The sequence below is a fragment of the Gossypium raimondii genome, chromosome 5 (genome assembly GCF_025698545.1).
Source record: "Gossypium raimondii isolate GPD5lz chromosome 5, ASM2569854v1, whole genome shotgun sequence".
Classification (NCBI taxonomy): domain Eukaryota; kingdom Viridiplantae; phylum Streptophyta; class Magnoliopsida; order Malvales; family Malvaceae; genus Gossypium; species Gossypium raimondii.
Window position 1 is genome coordinate 31,253,423 of NC_068569.1, and position 15,375 is coordinate 31,268,797.

The 15,375-nt window shown below is 38.3% G+C and overlaps 2 protein-coding genes across 2 annotated transcripts; both read left to right on the top strand.

Moving 5' to 3' along the window:
- Positions 1 to 2,669: 2,669 nt before the first annotated feature.
- LOC105766962 (uncharacterized) lies at positions 2,670 to 3,898 on the top strand. The gene is made up of 4 exons (XM_012586501.1): positions 2,670 to 3,165; positions 3,208 to 3,405; positions 3,516 to 3,750; positions 3,844 to 3,898. Exons 1-4 carry the CDS (start codon positions 2,670 to 2,672, stop codon positions 3,896 to 3,898), a joined length of 984 nt encoding a protein of 327 aa, XP_012441955.1.
- Positions 3,899 to 10,347: 6,449 nt separating this feature from the next.
- On the top strand, positions 10,348 to 15,127 carry LOC105766963 (uncharacterized). The gene is made up of 3 exons (XM_052630322.1): positions 10,348 to 10,987; positions 14,875 to 14,928; positions 15,090 to 15,127. Exons 1-3 carry the CDS (start codon positions 10,348 to 10,350, stop codon positions 15,125 to 15,127), a joined length of 732 nt encoding a protein of 243 aa, XP_052486282.1.
- The last annotated feature ends 248 nt before the right edge of the window (positions 15,128 to 15,375 follow it).

Consider the following 15,375-nt stretch of genomic DNA (forward strand, 5'->3'; position numbering starts at 1 on the left):
GGTTTGGATCTTTTTTCTTTTTGTTTTTCCTTACAATAAAAAACGTAATAAGCTGAAATCGAGAGAGTACATACCTCTGTGATCCCGTCGTCGTTCTCGACAGTTTCGTGGCTATCGGAGGGACCATGGACGGTTTTAGCCTGAGAACGGTGCAAGAGGAGAGAGGAGAAGTAAGTTTTTTTTCTTTCGTTTTATTCTTTCTTTCGTTTTATTCTGTTTTTCTTATGGTGGTCGAATAACCTTATTAGGGTTTCTTTTATTTGTTTCTTGAGGGGGTTTAAACGGCTCCATTTGGGGCCTGAATCAGTGGCTCTCGAAACGGCGTCGTATTACTCAATGGCTTGCGCTCGACCCAACCCGTTCCGTGGGGGATCCGAGCGTTGTTGGTTAAATGGTTTATTTTCCCTCTGGTCCCTCTGTATTGAAGGTGGGTTCCAATTTGGTCCGTGTACTGGCGCTGCATTTTGGGGAAGCGGGATATTTCCCAATCGGGCCCCCATGTAATTATTTCCAATTTGGTCTGTATTGAACATGGTCCCTCGCTTTTTTTATTTCCATTTACTCCCTGTTAATTTGGTTTTGGTTGTGATTTAGTCCCTCTTATTGCTTAGTTTTTATTTAGGAAATTTATTGTTTTCTTTTATATACCGTATTCGTTCTTATTATCGTATAATTATTTTTCTTTATATGTTTGTATTTTATATAGGATTAACCTTATATTTTGTATAGAAAGTTGATTTATAATAATAATATTTTACTCCTTATATATTATGTATATGTAATATGTTTTTACTATATGCGTATATATATATGTATAATAATGTATTATTAATCACAAATGATAGTATCAAGTAGGAAGCCTTCTTCCTTTTAAATTTGTTGTTTTATTCCAACTTTTATATATTATTACTAGGTATATACTATTATTTTTACTAAATTTTACTTACATGAATTAGAACATAGATATCAATTTCAAGCTATTCACTTTTATTTTGCTTTATTTTTTTATTTCTTTGTGTTTTCACAATATTTCATTAAAATTTATTCAAACCTTTTATTTAGTTTTTATTCCTTTACCAAATTGTGTTAAAGATATCCGTATTATTTATTGTGTTTATTGTCTTTGTTTGTTTTAATTGATTGTAAATTTATAATTGCTTAATTTTTAACATGGATGTTTGTATGATATAATTAAAGCCAATGTTTGTATTTGCCTATTACTTGTTAAATTACCTCTAGTTTAAGTTTAGATCGTTATTTGTCTTTTACATTATATGTATCATTATTTAAGCATGTCATTTTGTAAGGGTTGTTTTTTGTATTAAAGCTTTATAATTGTTTATTTCACGATCCTTAAAAAAGAGGGCTTGGTGTTCATAGATTCTCGAGAGAATCGTGCCCTAACTTATTGGGCTTTGATTCTTCTTGACGAACTTAGATAATCAAGCACCCACTTTAAAAAAAATAATATTCAATTATTAAAATAAAATTCTTAAGATTTCAAAATTTCAAATCCTAACTTACTAGATATGATATTTTGTTATCTCGATTTTAAAATAAAGTCAATGTTTGATGTTTATGAATTTCGAGAAATCGAACCCTAACTTACTAGGTTTGAATTTCTCGACTGACTTAAATAATTAAATATCCTTCTTAAATCACATGATTTTCTTAAAGAAGAACAAATCTAATTTCGGAAATTGAATTGTTACACCCTAACTCACTAAGTGTAGCAATTTATCTCTGCAAAACGAAAACATCTTGTTGCTCAATTTGGTTTATTCAAATTCAAATTTTAAAAGGATCATATTTTAAAATCTTTTCAAATCCTCGGCACCAAGACATTAAATAATCAATTCGGTACCAATTTTGGTCGTTACGAGGGTGCTAACCCTTCCTCGTGCGTAACCGACTCCCTGACCTATTTTCTCAAATCTCGCAGACCTAAAATTTATTTTTAGTGGTAAACCAATCACACCTTAATAAAATATCGGTGGTGACTCCCATTTTATTTTCAAAACCAATCCAAGTTTTTCAAACGGGAGGTTTCGACAGCTTGGCGACTCCGCTGAAGACTCCAAGAAAGTCAAGCCGTAAAATTGATTGTTTGGTCTTATTGTCGAAAATTAAAATTGGGTTTTTAAAATTTTACGATCTTCTCTTTGCATTTATTTGTATGATCATTGTAAATTGTGCTTTGGCATCATGTTGCATAAAGACTGTGTAGTTTTACCCTTTTTAAGTGGAAGTGAGAAGCTACTCCTTCGTGTGGTTTTCACCTTCGTGCAGGATAGTGAATCACTTTCGGGATACATCCGTACCTATGTCTTCGTGATATTTTCATCTCCGTGCAGCCATAGGGAAATGTATTCCCCTGAACCAAACTCGGTCTGTATGAGCCTATAATGAGTGAAGATCGAGGAATCCGTTGGTTCGGGTACCTTGACTATTAGAACCAAACCGCATATAGATAGCCTAGGAACCCAACCTAGGTAGAACTCCCCCAAACCCTAGGGATTGCCCGTGTATATGCTTGTTTCTCTCGTATTTGTTGCAAATTCTGTTTATATGTTATACTGACTTATGGTGTTTTATTGCTATGTTTGCATATCATTTCATATTCGAAAGAGTGTCGATTCAAGTTCAATTGTTAAATTAGGAAGTTTGTCATGGAGAACGACTTTCTTGATAAAGTGGAAGATAATGCCATTGTCCGTATATGGTCAGAGAAAGTGCAATTGGAAAAGGGAGACAGTCTAGCTGAGGATTACGTGTTAGAGCTGTGGGACTATACTCGTATTAGTGTGATGCAAAATAGCCTTCAGGAGCTAAGAGAAATATGGGATAAATGGAATGATGAGACCAAGCAGTTGTTTTACTCTAATTATGGAGACTTGTCATATTTGCTTGATGTCAAGGTAGATGAGCGTTTGTTTTGGGCCCTTGCTCAATATTGGAACCCTGCATATAGCTGTTTCACTTTTGGCAAAGTAGATCTGGTACCTACGATGGAGGAATATACGGCTTTGCTACATTGTCCAAGGCTTCAGGAGGATAAAGCATATTCTAAAGTCACGTATGTCCCGACATTTTGGAAGAAACTGATGAATATTACTGGCATGAGCGAGCAGCGGATCACGGCCAGGATCAACCAGAAAAGGGAGTGTAAATGTATTCCATGGAAAAATTAGCGGGACTTGATTCTAGCGCATCCAGATGGGAAAAAGAAGGTTGATGTGTTTGCTTTGAGTATCTACGGATTAGTGATCTTCCCTAGAGCATCGGGGCATGTCGACGAAGCGGTTTCAGATCTCTTTGATCGGTTAGGTAAAGGGGTCACGCCTGTTCCTGCGATTTTGGCTGAAATGTTTAGATCTTTGAATGCGTGTAGGCGAGCTGGTGAAGGTAGATTTATAGGTTGTGCGCAATTGTTGATAGCCTGGTTTCATAGTCATTTCTGGAAGGTCGACAAATTTTCGTATCAGGTTTTCTCTGGGCATTACTCCTGTTAAAAGAGATAGTGGCTACGCTAAGAAGGGACGACATATCAGAAGAAAATTGGATAGCGATTCTGCAAAATCTTCAAGAAAATGATGTGGAATGGAGAGCTCTTTGGTTGATTCCTGATGAAATTCCCTACCGTTGTGGAAGCTTTGACTGGGTTCCGTTGCTAGGGATTTGGGGAGCCGTCGGGTATGCACCTTTGTTGGTCTTAAGGCAATACAATTCAAGACAGTTTGTGCTGACAAGGTATGGTTTAACTCAATGTGAGTTCTCGTACCGATGAGACAATTACAAGAAAAAGGTGAAAGAAATTTCTTAAGCTTGGAATAAGGTTTATAGGATGAAAAGGCTAGCTGTGGGTTCGATGACGACTGCAGAGTACAGTGAGTGGTGAAGTAAGAGAATTAATGACAACATTCCGGAATTAAACTTGGAGGGTGTTTGACCAATGGAAGAGTACCTACAAGTGATCCCATCAGAGTTTGAGATTATAAAACAATATTTTGAAAAGAGGAATTTGGAACTCGAAAAGAAAATAGAGCGGTTGGAAGAAGAGAAGATGCATTTGAGGCTAGACACTGATGTCCAAAAGTTAGAGTCTGAAAAATTAAAGAAAGGGAAGAAAAAATTAGAGGAGGATCTAGATAGCCTAAAGACAGAGTACAAAAAGCTACGAGTATCAATGAGAACTGCGGGGCTGGGAAAGACTTCAGGGCAGTGGCGACAGGAGATTCAGGAAGAAAGGAACAAGGCTGATGGATGGGAAAAGAAATGCCAAGAGACTCAAGTACAAAACAAGGCCTTGGAGAGGAATCTGTTAGAAAGCCAGAGTGAAACGATGGATTAAAGGCACGGATAGCTGAACTCGAAAGGTCTCTTCATCGTTACCGAAATCGTAATACCGCAGTAGAGTAGAAGATTGAGGAAACAAAGAAAAGAGTAGAAGAATTAGAGGCGACATTATAAGACTATGAGATGCGGGTTGCATTTTTTGAGGCGAATGAAGAACGTCAGGAAGAGCAGCTCCACTATTATCAGAGCCAAGTTAGAGACAGAGATTACGTTATGGGAGAAGCTGTGACCCAGATTTGGGAGGTAACCGATTACTTGCAGACCTTGGCAGTACAAGCTGACACTTTGAGCGTAAAATACGAGTTGGAATCAGATCGGGGAAGAGAGCTTGCTTCGCTATTTAGAAAGATTAAGGTTATCAGGATTAGGGCAAAATTGTATATGTAATCTATTTTATGTAAAGAATTCTGTTTTCCAAATGAAGCTTTCTAAATGAAATTGAATTAGAATAGACGCCTTTTTGCATTCATTCATTGCATTACATTGCATCATATGCATTAAAGTCCACCGAAAGACCCTAATTGGTTAAAATCATTACAGTTAACCTGGAAACCAACAAAAGCTCACCAATTAAGCATCAATACGGTACTCGACGAAAAACTAAGGAAATGGACCAACGATTAGAGAAACTGGAGCAAATGCAAAGGGATATGCAAGAACGGTTACAAGCACAAATGCAAGAGTGACTAGATAAAATTCAAGAAGACATGATGGAAAAATTGATCAAAACGCAAAAGGATGCAATGGCTGAATTGACCCATTTACTGACGGGAGGAGTAGATAAAGGAAAGGGCCCTATGGCCAATCCTGGAGAAGGTAGTAAGGATCCGTTATATCCTCCGGGTTTCACTCCACCAAATGCACAAACCCAAGCTGAAATATACCCAAAAGGATCGTCTGTCACAATTAGGCCGCAACAATTACAAACTGGTGTCACGATCCCCATAATTTTCCAAGGACGATCGAGTTTAAGCCCGGGAGAAAACCCAATCAATCCTATTATTCCAGATTTTGATGAAACAGCTGAAGAAGGAAAGGCGAACGTGGAATTGCCAAAACAATGGGAAGATCGGTATAAGTGGTTGGAGGAAAAATTCAAAGCCTTGGAAAGCGCTGATAGTAATTAGGGAATCGATGCTAAAGATCTAAGCTTAGTCCCAGATTCAGTACTTCCTCCCAAATTCAAGATGCCTGAGTTTGAAAAATACAATGGAACTAGTTGCCCCGAAGCCCACATCACTATGTTCTGTAGAAGGATGACTGGCTACGTTAATAACGACCAGCTGTTAATATACTATTTCCAAGACAGTTTAGTAGGAGCAACGTATAAATGGTACAATCAATTGAGTCGTACCAAGATTGGTTCATGGAGGGACCTAGCACAGACATTCATGAAACAGTACAGCCATGTAATGGATATGACCCCCGATAGAATTACATTACAAAACATGGAGAAGAAACCAAGTGAGAGTTTCAAGCAGTACGCACAAAGATGGGGGGAAGTTGCTATCCAAGTCCAACCACCGCTCCTAGAAAGAGAAACTACGATGCTCTTTATCAATACCTTAAAGGCCCCGTTCATCACGCACATGCTAAGAAGTGCAACAAGAAGCTTCTCAGATATAGTAATGAATGGTGAAATGATTGAGAGTTCCATAAGAAACGGGAAAATAGAAGCAGGAGAGAGCAACAAAAGGTTAGCCTCGAGAAGAAAGGAAAATGAAGTAAACAACGTGAATACGTACAACAAGTCAATTACGGTGAACCAGCCAAGGAAGGTGATTGCTGTCAGCAGGGTTCAGCAAGACAAGAATCTGGTATGAGGCAAGGTACTGAGAAGCCCCAGTTCAAACCAATTCCGATGTCATACAAGGAGCTGTATCAGAATTTGTTCAACGCACACGTTGTTTCTCTCCATTACTTGACCCCTTTGCAACCTCTGTATCCCAAATGGTATGATGCGAGCGCACAATGTGATTACCATGCATGAATTACAGGGCACTCAATAGAAAATTGCACTGCCTTCAAGAAGCTAGTCGAAATGCTTATTAGCATTGGTGTTGTCAAGCTTGATGACTCACCTAGCACAGAAAATCCGCTACCCAATCATACCGATAAGGGAGTGAATATAATGAGCGAAAGTAGGGGAGAAGAAGTCAAGAACAACATTGCTGAAGTAAAAAATTCGTTGAAATAGGTTTGGAGACAGATGGCGAAGAGAGGGCTAGTTATTTTAGATTCTGAAGAAAGGTATGTGGCTGAAAACTATTGTGAATTCCACCGTGAAGTAGGACATGAAATTCGAGAATGTGAGGGATTCAAGGCTCTGGTCCAAAACATGATGCATAACAAAGAGATAAGATCTTACGAAGAAGTAGAGGGTAAGAGAAATATTTGCGCATTAGAGTTGGCAACGAAGACTCCGGAAACAAATTATCCTGTGGTCATCATTTCATGCCCTCAGAGCAATGAGTCTAGGGCTCAGATAACACCAAAAATTGTAATCCAGAAACCATTAAATTTCTCATACAAGGATAGCAAAATGGTGCCGTGGAATTATGGGTGCAATGTGACAATCTTGGAAAAAGAAGCGGAGAGAAATCAGGAAATAGGTTCTTACACGCGCAATGAGAAGCAATATGACGCTCAAGCAGAACCGTCAAGAGAAGAGAATTGGAAGAAAGAACAGAGGAAATGGAAGGCAGTGGAAGTTGAGCCATTGGTTAATGAACCAATAAAAGAAGAGGAGGCAAAGGAGTTTTTGAAGTTTTTGAAACACAGCAAATACAGCGTTGTGGAACAACTGCGCAAACAGTCGGCCCGCATTTCTATATTAGCTTTGCTCTTAAGTTCAGAAGTACATCGAAATGCACTATTGAAAGTACTAAATGAAACCTATGTGGCTGATGAGATTTCAGTAAACAAGCTGGATCGGTTGGTCAACAATATAAGTGTTGACAATTTTATCTTCTTCAGTGATGACGAAATACCATCTGGAGGAAGGGGTTCTACTAAAGCTCTGCACGTTACTGCCCGATGCAAAGGGTACACACTCCCGGGGGTCTTGGTTGATAACGGATCTACACTAAACGTATTGCCCTTATCTACTCTTAGTCGGTTACCGGTGGACAGTTCACACATGAAAGCGTGCCAGAGCATAGTAATGGCATTTGATGGAACGGAAAAAAGGGTTATGGGGAGAATTGAGGTACCGTTAAGGATTGGCTCAATTACTTATGAGGTGGACTTTTTGGTAATGGATATTAAGCCTTCCTACAACTATTTATTGGGAAGACCATGGATACACTCAGTCGGGGCAGTACCTTCATCGCTACATCAAAAGGTGAAGTTAGTATCAGAGGGTCGGTTGATAACAATAAATACGGAGGAAGATATCATCGCAACAGTAACTGGTGATGCACCTTATGTGGAAATTAACGATGAGGCAGTGGAATGTTCTTTTCGGTCATTAGAATTTGTGAACGCAATGTTTATTACTGAAGGAAGAAGAATTCCGGTACCGAAAATATCCAGAACCACAGAGATGAGGTTGCGATTGATGATTGGAAGAGGAGCTTCACCCGGGAAAGGATTGGGAAAATATTTTCAAGGAAAGATTGAAGCACCGATGCTGAAGGAAAAGTTTGATAGTTTTGGCTTAGGATACAAGCCAAACATCAAGCAGAAGAAGAAAGCAGTAGAGAAAAGACAAGAAAGAAGAAGGGCACGTTTGAGCGGATATGAAGTTAAATGGGAGCCTTTGATCTTTCCTTACATATCTACATCTTTTGTGTTGGGTGGGTTTATTCACCCTGAGGGAGGAGTGTCCAGAAGCGAAGGCATTGAAGAAATGTTGGAAAATCTTCATATCAACGCTATAGAAACAACGGAGAAAAAGGCCCTGTTGGAGATTTGCCCTTACGAACCTGGGAGCGAGCTAAACAATTGGACTACGGAAGAAATCCCTGTAGTCTTTAGGGCTTATTCAGAGTAATATTCAGAACATTCTTGTTGTTTTTCACCTAGAAATGATAGGAAATCCTTTGTGAAATAGGCTTGAGCCTAAATATCATTATTTTAATGAAATACATCTTTACATTCATTTCGAGCAATTATTCTTTTCTTTTCATGCAATTAAATATTTTCTATTTGATTTATTGTCTTCCAAACAGTTCTTTCATTTGTAACCTTATTGTACAAGTAATTATTCATAAATTTATATATTCTTGGTCTATTCTTTGATATTCCCTCATAGGTCCTCAGATATCAATGACGTGAGTGACGCTGCTTCAAACACGGAGCCTCTTTTTTGAGCAAGACATGTGTTTAGAGCGATCTCATGACTTTGAAAATAACGAAGACTATGGTATATCTCCGGACTTGTCGAGAATGGTAGAATAAGAGGATAAGCAGATCCTACCTTATAGGAATCATTAGAAATTGTGAGCCTAGAGGAAGGAAAGGAGGTGAAAATTGGAATTGAAATCACCGCAAAGACAAAACAAGACCTTATTGAATTGCTTCGAAAGTTCAAAGATGTTTTTGCATGGTCATACCAAGATATACCCGGGCTAAGCACTAGCATTGTGGTACATCGTCTGCCCATAAAAGAAAATTGTAAACCAGTTCAGCAGAAGCTCAAGAGGATGAGACCTGATGTTGTCCTAAAAATAAAAGAAGAAGTCAAGAGGCAGTTCAATGCTGGATTCTTACAATAGATCAAGTATTCAGATTGGGTAGCAAACATCGTCCCCGTTCCCAAGAAAGATGGAAAGGTACGAATGTGCGTGGATTACAGGGACTTGAATAAGGCTAGTCCAAAAGACAATTTTCCGTTGCCTCACATTGATACCTTGGTAGACAATACGGCAGGCTACTCACTATTCTTTTTCATGGATGGCTTTTCTGGATACAATCAGATAAAGATGCACCCCGAGGATATGGGGAAAACAACATTCATTACTTTATGGGGAACATTTTGTTACAAAGTAATGCCCTTCGGATTGAAGAATGCGGGAGCAACGTATCAAAGGGCTATGGTGACTTTGTTTCATGACATGATGCATAATGATGTTGAAGTCTATGTTGATGATATGATTGCAAAGTCTAGAACTGAAGAAGAACATGTTCAAGTCTTAAAAAGATTATTTTTGAGATTAAGGAAATTTCAGCTCAAGCTTAACCCAGCAAAATGCACGTTTGGAGCCAGATCAGGGAAGTTATTAGGCTTCATAGTTAGTAAGAAGGGGATTAAGGTGGACTCGAAAAAAGTGAAGGCAATCCGAGGCCTGCCTCCTCCGCGCACTCAGAAAGAAGTTTGAAGTTTCCTAGGAAGATTGAATTACATTACTCGATTCATTTCACAATTGACTAAGAAATATGATCCAGTATTCCATCTTTTGAAAAAGCATAACCCGGGCTTTTGATAAGATAAAGCAATATTTGGCTAATACTCCCGTACTATCACCGCCAAGTCTGGATAGGCCATTAATATTGTATCTAACGGTGTTTGAGAATTCCATGGGATGTGTATTGGGCCAACACGATGAAACGGGAAAGAAAGAAAGGGCAATATACTATCTCAGCAAGAAATTCACTGGTTGTGAAATGAGATACTATCAATTGAGAAATTGTGTTGTGCTTTGATCTGGCCAACACGAAGACTAAGGCAGTATATGTTGTATCATACGACTTGGCTGATTTCAAAGTTGGATCCTTTAAAATATATGATGGAATCAACTGCTTTAAACGGGAGAATGGCTAGATGGCAGATCCTACTCTCTGAATTTGACATAGTATATGTAAGCTAGAAGGCCGTAAAGGGGAGTGCAATAGCTGATTTCCTGGCTAGTAGAGCCTTGGAGGACTATGAGCCTTTAAACTTCGATTTTCCAAATGAGGACTTGATGTATGTGGCAAACACTGAAGAAAATCCTCAAAGGGATCACGTGTGGAGGTTAAATTTCGACGGAGCTTCGAATGCTATGGGTAATGGAATTAGTCTTGGTATCCCCGAGTGGAGATCATTACCCTATGGCTAGCAAGTTGGACTTTGATTACATAAATGATATGGTAGAATATGAAGCATGTATTATGGGCATTCGTGCAGCCATTAAACGGAACATCAAAATGCTAAGAGTGTATGGAGATTCCGCATTGGTAATATACCAACTCAAAGGGGAATGGGAAACTAAAGACCGTAAGTTAATCAGTTATAGAAAGCTGGTCCTCGAATTGGTTGATGAGTTTGACGATATCACCTTCTGTTATCTCCCACGGGAGGAAAACCAAATGGCTGATGCATTGGCTACTCTGGCTTCGTTGATTAAGGTGAACAGATTTGAGGTAATGAGGCCTATTCAGATGAGTATCTATGAAACCCCAACTCATTGCTACAATATTGAGGAGGAGGGAAAAGATGATCATCCTTGGTATCAGAGTATCCTACAGTATGTGAAGAATCAAGAGTACCACAGGCAAGCAACAGAGAACGACAAGAGAACTCTGAGAAGAATAGCCATTGAATATGTCTTAGATGGGGAAGTGCTATACAAAAGAGGGAAAGATCAAGTACTGTTAAGATGTGTGGATGCCGTGGAAGCCAAGAAAATTTTGGAGGAAGTTCATGAGGGTATCTGTGGGACGCACGCCTCTGGTTTCACCATGGCCAGACAAATCATGAGATTTGGATACTTTTGGTCCACTATGGAAGGGGATTGCATTAATTATGCCAAGAAATTCCATAAATGTTAGATTTATGGAGACAAGATGCATGCACCCCCTTCACCACTTCACGTCATGACCTCTCCATGGCCATTTTCCATGTGGGGTATGGATGTCATTGGGCCGATATCACCAAAGGCTTGTAATGGGCATCGTTTCATCTTCGTAGTCATTGATTACTTTACCAAATGGGTAGAAGCTGCTTCATACGCAAATGTCACAAAGTCGACAGTCAGCAAGTTCTTGAAAAAGGAGATCATTTGTCGATATGGAATGCCTGGGAGAATCATATCCGACAATACGTTGAATTTAAACAACAGCACAATAGCGGAGGTTTGCAGCCAATTTAAAATCAAACATCATAACTCGTCGTCGTATCGTCCAAAAATGAATGGTGCAGTGGAGGCGGCCAATAAGAACATTAAAAGAATTGTGGGGAAAATGACTGAAACTTACAAGGATTGGCATGAGAAGTTATCATTTGCTCTCCTTGCCTATCGGACATCTGTTAGAACTTCTACCGGGGCAACACCTTTTTCTCTAGTTTATGAAATGGAGGCAGTATTACCCATTGAAGTTAAGATCCCTTCTCTATGGGTGTTATCGGAACTCCAGTTGGATGAAGCTGAATGGGTCCAATCTCGATATGACCAGTTGAACCTAATAGAAGAAAAGAGGTTAAAAGCTATTCACCATGGGCAAATGTACCAGAAACGATTGATGCGAGCCTATAATAAAAAGGTTCGCCCTAGAGAATTTCATGACAGAGACTTGGTGCTAAAAAAGATTCTTCCTATGGAAAAGGACTTTAGAGGAAAATGGATGCCAAATTGGGAGGGTCCTTATGTTGTAAAGAAGGCCTTTTCCAGCTGAGCTTTGGTCCTAAGTGAGATGGATGATAAAAGTTTACCAAACCCAATAAACGCAGATTCCGTCAAGAAATACTTCACTTGAAAGAAAAGTGGACCAAAGTGAAAACCCGCAAAGGGCGTTTTGCTTCTAAAAAAAATCTGAAGAGGCCAAGGTGAAAACCCGTAAAGGGCTCCTTGAGACCAAAAGGGATCTGAGTTGAAAACCCAAAAAGGGCGGCACAAGTATTGATCGGAATGGGGCATGAGGTGATTTAAGCTGCTCAAATTTTTATTGGGGCATATGATGATCTTGCTATACCTGAACCAACAAGGAGTGGTATGCGACATCTTGGAGCATTAATAGAGTACTGCAGATCTTTTAAACACATATTGAACTCAGAATGGTCTTCAGAAAGTTTGTACAGAGAAATTCAAGCTGCGATAACTGAGGCACCTAGTTCTTATTTTATTGAGTGTGTTACCCTTGAAAATCCTTTTCTTTTTGTTAAGATACACATTCTCAATCAACTTCTTTGTTATTCTTCTTTCGCTATCTTCGATATTTTATTCCTTTCGAGCTATGCTCAGAACCAACTTTATTCTTATCCACTGTTATGATCTCTTTGCAAGCATGTTGCATTAAAATAATAATTAATGGACTAATAAAACTTTCACAAAAGAATTTTTGCATATTACTCTAAAAAGTTTCTAAATAATACGCGAACCTGAAACAGGACTATTGTTTAGAACGCACCAAATTTAAAGGTTGGAAATTTGAGAAGGAAGAGTCTAACGTCTTGTTTGGTTCGCCGTATTACCCAATCCATTACGGCCCGATTACCCGCGTATTACATTACGCCCCTATTCCAGCGTTTGGTTCGCTGTATTCTGTATTACGCGCCTAATCGTTTACGCCCCTAATCCCTAAATTCCCGTGTTTTCCAATCCCTTCCCAAATCGCTGTATTACCCAATACGTCCGGCCTCCCTCCCCATCTCTCTGTTTTACCCTCCCTCCCTACCCGACCCTCTCCTCTTCCTTCCTAATCATTTTCTCCTCCCATTTCCCACTGCTTCCGTTGATTATTCTGTCGTCATCGTTTCTTCTCGTCTCGGCGTCTAATTTCCCTTCCCATTTCCTCCCAACCCTATCTGCCAAGACACCAAAACTCTCTTTTTCTCTTCAATATATTCACAAAATTGGAAATTCTGATAGCTTAATCCATTGAAAAAGAGTGAAGCGTTTTTCGGTCATCACGTAGCATCCAATATCGGGTGAGTTTTAATTACGACCTAAATTAATCGCCAATTGTAGTACATGTATCTCAATGTTCTTCCCAATTGTAAATAACCCTCTGCATGCTTTTCTCTTTACTTTTTAAGCCTAATCGTCACCTTTGTGTTACTGTTTTAGTTCCTACAAGTTATTTATGTATTGGTTATGCTTTCTATGTATATAATATCAAATCATGAATCCTCTCTGGCTTTGGCATTAATTTGATGATGTTATGCAAGGGAAATCTTGTGTAAATTTCAAAGTGGTCTCTGGGGTAGTATTGGGAACTCTATTAGACTACATCATGTGAAGCTGGTTGTGTTGTTGTTAGCCAGCAATTAGCCAGCAGTTCGCAGCCCTCACTTCCTTTTTCTCATATCCTGCTGAATTTTGAATTAATGTTTGCTGAAACGATTAATTAATAAATCATAAAGGATATGTACTCACTATTTATACTTGGGTATTACTCGTGTCCTCAATGTAATGGCTCTCTTTTGATGTTCTCTTCATTATTGTTTTGTTTCATTTTTGTTTTTGTTTTTATGTGTAATGTTGTATCGACTTATGGATGGATCTTTGAATTTATGGATTTTGGTATGGATTTTTGTGTTGTATGTCAAGATTGTGTCCTTAACTATGATGGGATTTTTGCATTTTAGCTACTTGGCATGTTGGATTAATGATTGAATTAGTCTCTTTTGTTAGGAAAATTTTGGTATTTTTCTGATCTAGATAACTTTTGTGTTAGTTTTATATGTGGGATTAAGGATGTTAAGGAAAGCTTAGTTTACAACTTGGAATCTAGTGAATTTAGTTTGGTTATTGTCAAAGTACATTGCATTTACATTTAGCTACTTACATACATATATGCACATATCATGAGATGAAATTGGTAAATTTGATGACCGGTTTGGTAATATACTTTCCTAGGAGCAACCATGTTTTTGAATAATGACAAAATTATTATTATTTTGACTCTTTTCATGAAATTAATAATTTAGTTTCAGTCTTTTTAATTCCTTTAAAATTAGTGATTTAAATTTTTTAAATGCATTCTAATCATTCAAAAATTAGTAATCTGATTTAAAAGATTTCATTACAACTATTTTGATATTTAATCTTTTAATAAATTGATTTATCTTTGGTCGGCATTGTTGTTGCTATCATTGTTGGTGAGTGAGGTTAGCTAGGTGTGTTTGGTTGAAGCGTGAATGGACCCAACCCCTTTTGGAGTAGAATGGATGGGAGGAGGAGGTTGAGGTTCGGTGTCGCTTTGCTTAATTAATTATTTTGTGGTACACTTCACGATAGCAATAATTTGAATGGATATTTTCTTCGGTTCATATTACGTGGTATCTCGAGTCATTGACCCCAATCTGATTTGCCTTTTAAGATGGTATTCGTCTTCTTTTCATAACACGAAAAAAGTTGAAAAACCAGGCCATGCATCATCTCTGTTTTCTATTGGAAACCTACCTCCAAAGGGACCAATTTTTATATTCCTACTCATAACTGTAATATCTTCCTACCAAGCACATGCTCTCACGTTGTTGGCAACTGTTTGTTAATATTGTTTATTACTAGGTTATCCAGTTGTTGCATCCATATTTATGACATGGAATTATACAACAACTAACTTCATTGTTTGTTTGTTTGTCCTGAATTACAGGTTCTTTATTGCTGCAGTTCAGCATCGGTCTCCTCTCCGATTTCCTCATTACAGGTTAGTTTCCCCCGTTTGCAGTGGCTATACAATTGTTTGCGTGGCTATATAATTAATTTGCAGCGCTCCATCTCGCTTGATCGATCGAAATGAAAACAAAGGACTATTGAATGCTCATGTCCTGTTTGGATTTGTATGCTTTTGAGATTTTTGTTGAATAGAAACACTCGATATTCTTTCATGGCTCTTGCAATGTTGAAGTGCATATAATGAGCTCTAGAATGTCATGCATAGTCCTCGTCTTTATTAATTTGGTACTTTTTAATTTTGAATGCTTTGAAATGTTTGAAATGGCTTTGTTAATTTGGTATTATTAATGCTTTGAAATGTTTCAAATGGTGTCATTACTACTTCAACTTTGAATGCTTTGAAATGTTGTTTGCTTTCACTTGCTCCTTTCTTTCCAAACAATATATAATTTGGTCTCACGTGGTTGTTTGCTTTCAC

Coding starts and splice junctions, on each gene's coding strand:
- LOC105766962 (XM_012586501.1), top strand. CDS start 2,670: ATGGAGAACGACTTTCTTGATAAAGTGGAAGATAATGCCATTGTCCGT. Junction 3,166..3,207: donor GATCAACCAGAAAAGGGAGT/GTAAATGTATTC, acceptor ACTTGATTCTAG/CGCATCCAGATGGGAAAAAG. Junction 3,406..3,515: donor GTGTAGGCGAGCTGGTGAAG/GTAGATTTATAG, acceptor TCCTGTTAAAAG/AGATAGTGGCTACGCTAAGA.
- LOC105766963 (XM_052630322.1), top strand. CDS start 10,348: ATGGAATTAGTCTTGGTATCCCCGAGTGGAGATCATTACCCTATGGCT. Junction 10,988..14,874: donor TTTGGAGGAAGTTCATGAGG/GTATCTGTGGGA, acceptor CCTGAATTACAG/GTTCTTTATTGCTGCAGTTC. Junction 14,929..15,089: donor CTCCGATTTCCTCATTACAG/GTTAGTTTCCCC, acceptor TTTGTTGAATAG/AAACACTCGATATTCTTTCA.